Source organism: Triticum aestivum, chromosome 6D (assembly GCF_018294505.1).
Source record: "Triticum aestivum cultivar Chinese Spring chromosome 6D, IWGSC CS RefSeq v2.1, whole genome shotgun sequence".
NCBI lineage: Eukaryota > Viridiplantae > Streptophyta > Magnoliopsida > Poales > Poaceae > Triticum > Triticum aestivum.
Genome location: NC_057811.1, coordinates 494,353,976 through 494,363,845, shown reverse-complemented (window position 1 = coordinate 494,363,845; position 9,870 = coordinate 494,353,976). Strand labels below are relative to the sequence as shown.

The 9,870-nt window shown below is 41.0% G+C and overlaps 1 protein-coding gene across 1 annotated transcript; it reads left to right on the top strand.

Annotated features, from left to right (window-relative positions):
- The first annotated feature begins 1,094 nt into the window (after nucleotides 1-1,094).
- Nucleotides 1,095-1,994, top strand: LOC123142278 (probable E3 ubiquitin-protein ligase ATL44). The gene has a single exon (XM_044561261.1). It carries the CDS (start codon nucleotides 1,160-1,162, stop codon nucleotides 1,787-1,789), a length of 630 nt encoding a protein of 209 aa, XP_044417196.1. The 5' UTR covers nucleotides 1,095-1,159; the 3' UTR covers nucleotides 1,790-1,994.
- Nucleotides 1,995-9,870: the final 7,876 nt, after the last annotated feature.

Sequence of the window (9,870 nt, the reverse complement as noted above, 5' to 3'; positions counted from 1 at the left end):
ACCAACTTATAGTGGACTATGGGCCACAGCCACTCGCAATTCATGGTTGGGATTGATCCATCCAAGTCCACCACAACCACTTTCAACGATGGGTCGTGATCTTGGACCCTAGGCGCCGAGGCCACCCATGGCGCATGGTAGGCAAACATGCTTCCAATTGATGAAACATTTCCCATCGGTGGAATCGTCCTTTTTTTCCTAGAAAAAACCTTAACAGAGCTTGTCAATCTTCTTCCCAACCGAGGAAGGGGGTCAGTTGCTTAATTTGTTGATTCTTATTTATTGTATACAATCATGATGATCTAATGGCTACAGATGCGTGAGATCGAGAGGAGTGTGCATGAGTGGCACACCTTAGCCAACTGAGCGTGTGGAATTGAACGAGCGGGCAAACTAGACCGACGGGCGGCTAGGCGCGTGAACCGGCTACCGAGAAATCCCCGTCGACGCGGCTCATCAGGTGTTCTCAGACAGCTAGGACCTGCTTGATAAAACGAGTAAAGATTTAACAAGGGTAAAATGTGGCAGAATTATAATGAATAGATACAAATCTATTAAGTAGGGTAACTCTCGTTGAAAGTATCAAAATAGGGGCAAATAATGGAATGTACTCAAAAGTTAATATACACCCATCACGTGCGCGAAATACCCATTGGTTTCTGGGTGTATATGCATCTCATATGGGGAAAAATTGATAATTAGAAAAAAGTCAAAACAGTTTGGAAGTTTTTTTTACAATAAACTTGACTTTCTTTTGTATTAGCATATATTTTTTCATGAATAGAAAACCAGCGTTGACTTCAAGAGAAAAAAAATTATTTGCTATTATACATCACTATTCACACTATCTTGACCCTTTTTTTAGAAGAAGTCAACGAGATTTTTTCTTTCTGTGAATTTCTTTTACCAGTACAATGGTAGATCAAGTTTACTTGAAAAATATATTCAGAATTTATTGACTTTTTATTTAATTACTAATGTTTTTTTCATACATATACACCCATAGACCAAAATTTCCCCTCCCACGTGGTAGGGTGTGCCGTGTGTGACCGTCGACTATATAAGCTCCACTAGACACTAGACAGATCAAGACCAGCTCGTGGTACTCATTTGTTGCCAACCAAACAACCGCCTCGTCACTTACCGTACGTCGACCACCATGCGCACTCCAGCGAGCCTTGTCCACTCTAGCTCTAGCACCACCGCCGCTGCCCCCAACCCAGCTGCCTCCTCATCTTCCTCGTCGGCGCCGGCGGCCATGATCTCCATCGACCCCAACATGGTGGTCATCCTGGCCTCCCTCCTCTGCGCGCTCGTCTGCCTCGCCGGCCTCGCCCTCGTCGCGCGCTGCACCTGCCGCCACGCCCGCCGCTCTTCACCGTTCGCCGGCAATAGCATCACCATGACCTTGCCTCTTCCTCCCCGAGGCCTGAAGAAGAAGGCCATCGACGCGCTCCCCGTCACGGCAGTGAAAGAAGGGCACCAGCTGGAGGAGCAGTGCGCCATCTGCCTGGCCGACCTGGCCACCGGGGAGGAGCTCCGGGTGCTGCCGCGGTGCGGCCACTCCTTCCACGTCGCCTGCGTCGACGCCTGGCTCCGAACGTGCGCCACCTGCCCCACCTGCCGTGCCGCCATTATCGACTCGTCAATGTCCTCCTCGTCCTGCTCGCTGCCGGCGCCGCCGCTCCCGGCACCGGGCCGGTGCCGGAGGTGCGGAGCGGCCTGTGACGGCGAGGGCGTGGCCGCTTCTGCTTCTGCTGACACGGACGGGAGCAGCTTCTTGCCGTAGCTGCCACTAGACAACATCGATCCTAGTTGCAAACTTGCAATGGTTGTTAGTGCAATTCAGTTAGCTATGAATTGGCTATAGTGAAAGAAAGAAAATTAGTGTGCTTCAGTGGTAGAGTTATCATGACACTAGAATTGTATACGTATGTATTCAATAAATTTTTTGAGTCAAAGTACACTTTGTATCCAGATACCACTCAGACCAGTGTTAATCGATCGATGATGTACTGTTGTACAACTACGGGCAACTGAGCTAGACCTAGTAATAGGTTACATACTACTGCTACCTCCGTCCAGGTTTACCGGTCCCGGCCCTCTTGCATTTTGAGTCAAAGTTTAACTATAGATTCAACTAGCAAAATATAATTTATGTGTAACACAAATAATATAATTGAAAGCTTCTTTCAAATATAAATCTATCAATGTAATTTTTACGGCATATAACTTATAATCTATCAAATGTAAGGTCAAAATTTAGCATAAGTACTAAGGGGACTAATAAACCCGGACAGATATACTAGTAATTATGCATGTTCTCCGGTCAAAAAATGAACATCTTCAGCTTTAATTTTTGAATGGAGAGATGAGACGCATATATAATTTGATGGAATGTATGATTCGCGCTAGCTAAGCTAGTGGCCAGGAGAAGTAAGGAGATTCTCTTTTGCTGCTGGCCGGTGCTTTACATTTGCTGAATCAATTTGTAGCCCAAGCCTCGCCTGGCTATTGGCTGGGTTTCAGTTGACCTCCGAAAGCAACAAAGAAAAAGAAACGGAGGAGACAGCAGTTCAGTTTTGAGCCGTTGCAAGTGCGACACCATCGATCACATCACAGCACAGCACAGTGCCCCAACACCTCCCAGCCCCTGGTTTAATCCACCACTTGAGAATATTAGTCATACAGATACACCGCATCAAATTGACAAAGATGTAACTTTTGTTTTACAGCACAGCCCAATAGATATGTATAGTTAATTGAAGAACATAACCCTCAAAAAACAATTGGTGAATATATATACCTCAAAGTTTATTAGTTTACTAGAACTATTTCATGCACTTTGCTCCGCGGCGGCTCCCCCGAGGCCCCGACTGCTAGCGCATACACTGGGCAATAACTCGTTAATTGTCCACCGTTGCCCTCCATGGTCTAGGGCCATTTTGTGCGATTGGATGTACAATTTTCTTTTTTATTATTTTTATTCAATTTAATTTTCTATTTGTCTTCTTTATCTTTTTGCTTCACTTTTTCTTTTTTCATCTATCCTTTTCCATCTATTTTTTCTTCTGTTTTTCCTATTTTTTAATATAAATATTTTGACAAAGACATGAACATTTTCTAATGTGTGAACTGTTTTGAAAATTACATGAAAATTCATCCGAAAAGAAATACCAAATATTTTTTAAGGTTCAATATTTTTTAAGTAATATGAACATTTTGGAATATTAAATGATTTTCTCTGAAAATGGTAATCACATAAAAATTTCCAAAATACGTCGACTTAAAACAACTTTCACACTTTTCTGTCTTATTAGCTGATTATATAAGTAAAAATATTAATTCATTTGGAGATAAAATAATAAGTGAAAAAAAAATTATGGGCAGCAACAAGTCCGCCCATTTGCATCGGTTGTACGCGGTCCTTTCGGTCACCGGGTTTGATATCAGCTTGGAGGGCTCCTATCGGACGCATTATGCGTCAACTTACTAGCCAATCTCTCAAGGTAACGCCTGACTGGGTCGGCCCATTGTGGTGCTGTAGCATTCGATTATTTAAATTTTTAACAATTTAGTTTACCTAAAAGCATGTACAAAAGTATCAATCCTGTTTTTAAGCTTCCATTTTTCTAAATTTCTACACGTTTCTCGAAATAACGAACATTTTTAAAAACAATTTTTTAAATAATTGATTTTTTTTGAAAAAGGTATCTTTTTTCCAATTTGTACATGTTTTCAAAATTTAATACTTCCTCTGATTCATATTCATTGTCGCTGATTTAGTATAAATTTGTGAACATTTCTACAACTTTTTACTAAGTCAGGAATAATTAATGTAGAATGGAGGGAGTTAGATTTCTATTTAAAAAGGGATATTTTCAAATTTGTGAACATTTTCGGAAATGTGATTGTTTTTTTAATATGTGAGAATAAATTGATGATGGGAACAATTTTTGAATACCTAAATTTTATTTGAACCACGAACAGTTTGTTAAGTTGTGAATAAATTTTGAATTGGGAATATTTTTTGAAATTTCGAAAATATTTGGAAAGAGAAAACAGTTTTCAAAATTATTATTTTGGTATTTCTAAAAACATTAAAATTTATGAACATTTTCTATAATGGGAATATTTTGAAAGGAAAAAATGAAATGGAAGAAAACCGGTAAAAGAAACAACATGAAACAAAAAAAAAGGACCTGGACCGGTCAGGAACCTAGAAGGTTCCCAAAACCGGAAAGATGGTCCTATTCTCCAAGCATTAAATGGGTCAGCCCAGCTATGTAGCTTCTTCACGACGCGCCGACTACTTTACGCAATATGAGTCATATATTATTTGCCATCAGCGGTGTTTGTTCATTTGTTTCTGGGTTGAGCAGTGTTCACTTTTGTGGCCTTGTTGTGGCGACTGATAGCCATATGAATTGGGACACATGTGACCACACAATGCAAAGTAGAAGGTCAACCACTCAGAACCGAGGACATGGCGATGCATCATGCATGAGCTCTCTGAGCAGCTCATTTATATCGAGCTTAGAACGAAGAAAGCCTCAAACTCCCGTGTGCACTGACTAAAGCCCCCACCCCGCATGGATGACACAATCAAAATCATGAGTAGAATCAGAAATTAGGCACCTCAATTGACTGTGAGAGCTCTAAAATTAGGAAGCATATTAAATTTAAAGATTAGACATCCATTCCCTTTTGTTAGAAACCTGAAACCAGATGGGCTAAACTCTATTTTGTACTATCAATTTGTGAGATGTTTACCGTTGGCCAGGTCACTCCCACTCAGGGATCAAATGTTCAACGAAATTTCAGTAGTAGAGGTGGTATCAAAAAAATTGTGACCTTGAAAGTACGGGCAAGACTAAAACTTAGTTCAAGCCAACTTTAAGTTATGCTGAATTTCCTTGAAAATCCAAAACAATTTGAAATTTTGGATATTTTGACGAGGTCCTGGATTTTCATGTTACCGAAATTGTCAACCTTGGCCCCAAATTAACCCATACTTGGGCCATCTTAATTACGTTCACCATTCAATTTAAAGTCTTGTTTCTCCACATACCGGTCTTCTGGAGATCCATGACAGATATATATACATTTTATATTCTTAAAATAAATAAACACATTTTTAGGGTTTCAGTTTTGATTATCAATGTAGTCCCATATAGTGGTTAATTCATGTAATCTACGTACAAACTAACATTACAAGAAGGCGAAGAAATAACCTAACTATGTGTTGTTCAGTCAGACACATCTTATGATAGGGAGGTGGCAGATCTGAACGGTACTGGCCATTGGATCAACTTCATAATGCACCATTTCATCTGAACAGAAAAACTCCAAGCATCATGAATGAATGAATTTCAATGCTATTTCAGCATACGTAGAGCGTGCATTTTTGTTTTGTAGACGTCAAACTTACACATAATAGTACTCTTTCAGACAAGAATGAAAGATTATGACTTTTGTGTCTTGAGCAAACTTACAGAAAAAAATTCTTGTACAGAACAATATACACATAGCAAACTTTTGTTTTGGTCGATTAATTTTTTTTCTCAAACTTACAAAAAACATAGAGTTCAATTTATTTTATACATGTCAACTTTTTTGTCTACCAATCTTGAAAAATGATTTCAAAAGTTTCACTTTCAAACTTATACGAAACAACTTCATAGAAAGTGCATTTACTTTGTGACCACATATTTGAGAAATGTTTTCAGAAGTTCCACGTGACAATTTTTTAGCACACATTTGTTTCGTTCGATTAATATTTTGTTCAAAGTTACACACAAGATATCCATAGAGAGTGCATTTTATTTTATTTTGAAAACATATCTTTTTGTAAAAGCATAATGAAGCATAAATGTGTACAACTGATCGTCCATAAACAACTAATGTTTGACAATATTTACTGAACATGTTCAATGCCCTGTAGTTTTTGCTATTTTCCAGCGAACAAACAATATGACAACTTTTGTAATATCAATCACACTTGACTGTTCTTGTCTAATCTCATTTTGTAAAAAAAAAACAGTTTAATTGATCAGGCGTCTTATTTTTAGTAACCCTCATGTAAAGGCGACATTTGTTTGACCCATTTACCAAATGCACGCGTTGAGTACAATTTGTTTTACAACCGAATTGTTGGTTTTTGTTCAACTCAATACTATAGCATGCGTTGGCACGCAAGTCTAAAAACCAGAAAGTAATTTCGATGCAAGCTTGCTAGGGACGCAGGGATTCGGGGCCTGGACTCGGATGCTCCCCCCAACCCCCTGGTGAACAGTTAAATCGGTAAAAAGAATTAGCAGAGACAAATTTGAAACTTTTTGGCATCCAAGATGCTTGGGTGCGCAATGTGCATGCAATTTTTGGTGATTTTTGGACATTTGAGGGGGCCATGGAAACATAACAAAATTTGGGCCTTGCATGCTAGTCCTAATCCTATCTTTAATTGCAAAACGTGGGCCTCGCTGAAGGAAATATGCCCTAGGTAATAATAAAGTTATTATTTATTTCCTTATTTCATGATAAATGTTTATTATTCATGCTAGAATTGTATTAACCGGAAACTTGATACATGTGTGAATACATAGACAAAACAATGTGTCCCTAGTATGCCTCTACTTGACTAGCTTGTTCATCAAAGATGGTTATGTTTCCTAGCCATAGACATGTGTTGTCATTTGATGAACGGGATCACATCATTAGAAGAATGACGTGATGGACAAGACCCATTCCGTTAGCTTAGCACTTGATCGTTTAGTTTACTGCTATTGCTTTCTCCATGACTTATACATGTTCCTATGACTATGAGATTATGCAACTCCCGATTACCGGAGGAACACTTTGTGTGCTACCAAACATCACAACGTAACTGGGTGATTATAAAGGTGCTCTACAGGTGTCTCCGATGGTACTTGTTGAGTTCGCATAGATCGAGATTAGGATTTGTCACTCCGATTGTTGGAGAGGTATCTCTGGGCCCTCGCGGTAATGCACATCACTATAAGCCTTGCAAGCAATGTGACTAATGAGTTAGTTACGGGGTGATGCATTACGGAACGAGTAAAGAGACTTGCCGGTAATGAGATTGAACTAGGTATAGTGATACCGACGATCGAATCTCGGGCAAGTAACATACCGATGACAAAGGGAACAACGTATATTGTTATGTAGTTCGACCGATAAAGATCTTCGTAGAATATGTAGGAGCCAATATGGGCATCCAGGTTCCGCTATTGGTTATTGACCAGAGAGGTGTCTCGGTAATGTCTACATAGTTCACGAACCCGTAGGGTCCGCACGCTTAACGTTCGTTGACGATATAGTATTATATGAGTTATGTATGTTGGCAACCAAATGTTGTTCGGAGTCCCGGATAAGATCACGGACATGAGGAGGTACTCCGGAATGGTCCGGAGATAAAGATTGATATATGGTATAATAGTGTTTGGTCTCCGGAAGGGTTCCGGAATTCACCGGAAGAGGTTCCTGTTATCTCTGGAATATTTGGGTACGAGAACACTTTATTTGGGCCAAAGGGGAAAGCCCACAAGGTTTTTGGAAAGCGCAAAAGAAAGTTTTGCGGAGTCCAGGGGCCAGACGCCAGGGTCCCTGGCGTCTGGGTCCAGACGCCGGGAACCCTGGCGTCTGGCCCTGGAGTCCGAGAAGGACTCTTGCCTTTCGGGTGAAACCGACTTTGTGAAGGGTTTTACTCCAAGTTTCGAGCCCAAGGCTCAACATATAAATAGAGAGGTAGGGCTAGCACCCAAGACACATCAAGAAACACCAAGCCGTGTGCCGGCAACCCCGTCCCCTCTAGTTTATCCTCCGTCATAGTTTTCGTAGTGCTTAGGCGAAGCCCTGCGGAGATTGTTCTTCACCAACACCATCACCACGCCGTCGTGCTGTCGGAACTCATCTACTACTTCACCCCTTTTGCTGGATCAAGAAGGCGAGGACGTCATCGAGCTGAACATGTGCCGAACACGGAGGTGACGTACGTCCGGTACTTAATCGGGACGGATCATGAAGGTGTACGACTACATCAACCGCGTTGATAAACGCTTCCGCTTACGGTCTACGAGGGTACGTAGACAACACTCTCCCATCTCGTTGCTATGCATCACCATGATCTTGCGTGTGCGTAGGAATTTTTTTGAAATTACTATGTTCCCCAACAGTGGTATCAGAGCCAGGTTTATGCATAGATGTTATATGCACGAGTAAAACACAAGTGAGTTGTGGGCGATACAAGTCATACTTGTTACCAGCATGTCATACTTTGGTTCGGCGGTATTGTTGGATGAAGCGGCCCGGACCGACATTACGCTTACGCTTACGCGAGACTGGTTATACCGACGTGCTTTGCACACAGGTGGCTGGCGGGTGTCAGTTTCTCCAACTTTAGTTGAACCGTGTGTGGCTACGCCCAGTCCTTGTGAAGGTTAAAACAACACTAACTTAACGAAATATCGTTGTGGTTTTGATGCGTAGGTAAGAACGGTTCTTGGTCAACCCGTAGCAGCCACGTAAAACTTGCAACAACAAAGTAGAGGACGTCTAACTTATTTTTGCAGGGCATGTTGTGATGTGATATGGTCAAGGCATGATGCTATATTGTATGAGATGATCATGTTTTGTAACGGAGTTATCGGCAACTGGCAGGAGCCATATGGTTGTTGCTTTATTGTATGCAATGCAATCGCCCTGTAATTGCTTTACTTTATCACTAAGCGGTAGCGATAGTCGTAGAAGCAATAGTTGGCAAGACGACAACGATACTACGATGGAGATCAAGGTGTCGCGCCGGTGACAATGGTGATCATGACGGTGTTTTGAAGATGGAGATCAAAGGCACAAGATGATGATGGCCATATCATATCACTTATATTGATTGCATGTGATGTTTATCCTTTATGCATCTTATTCTGCTTTGTTTGACGGTAGCATTATAAGATGATCTCTCACTAAATTTCATGATAAAAGTGTTCTCCCTGAGTATGCACCGTTGCCAAAGTTCGTCGTGCCGAGACACCACGTGATGATCGGGTGTGATAAGCTCAACGTTCATCTACAACGGGTGTAAGACAGTTTTGCACACACAGAATACTCTGGTTAAAATTGACGAGCCTAGCATATGCAGATATGGCCTCGGAACACTGAGACCGAAAGGTCAAGCGTGAATCATATAGTAGATATGATCAACATAGTGATGTTCACCATTGAAAACTACTCCATCTCACGTGATGATCGGTTATGGTTTAGTTGATTTGGATCACGTGATCACTTAGATGATTGGAGGGATGTCTATCTAAGTGGGAGTTCTTAAGTAATATGATTAATTGAACTTAAATTTATCATGAACTTAGTCCTGATAGTATTTGAATATCTATGTTGTAGATCAATAGCTCGCGATGTAATTCCCCATTTATTTTTGATATGTTCCTAGAGAAAAATAAGTTGAAAGATGTTAGTAGCAAAGATGCGGACTAGCTCCGTGATCTGAGGATTATCCTCATTGCTGCACATAAGTATTATGTCCTTGATGCACCGCTAGGTGACAGAACTATTTCAGGAGCAGATGCAGACGTTATAAACGTTTTGACAAAAGCTCGGTATGATGACTACATGATAGTTTAGTGCACCATGCTTTACGGCTTAGAACCGAGACTTCAAAAATGATTTGAATGCCATGGAGCATATAAGATGTTCCAAGAGTTGAAATTGGTATTTCATACTCATGCCCGTGTCGGGAGGTATGAGACCTCTGACAGTACTTTGCCTACAAGATGGAGGAGAATAGCTCAACCAGTGAGCATGTGCTCAGATTGTCTGGGTACAACAATTGCCTGAATC

Excerpts from the sequence above, each read along its gene's own strand:
- LOC123142278 (XM_044561261.1), top strand. The coding sequence starts at position 1,160 with ATGCGCACTCCAGCGAGCCTTGTCCACTCTAGCTCTAGCACCACCGCC.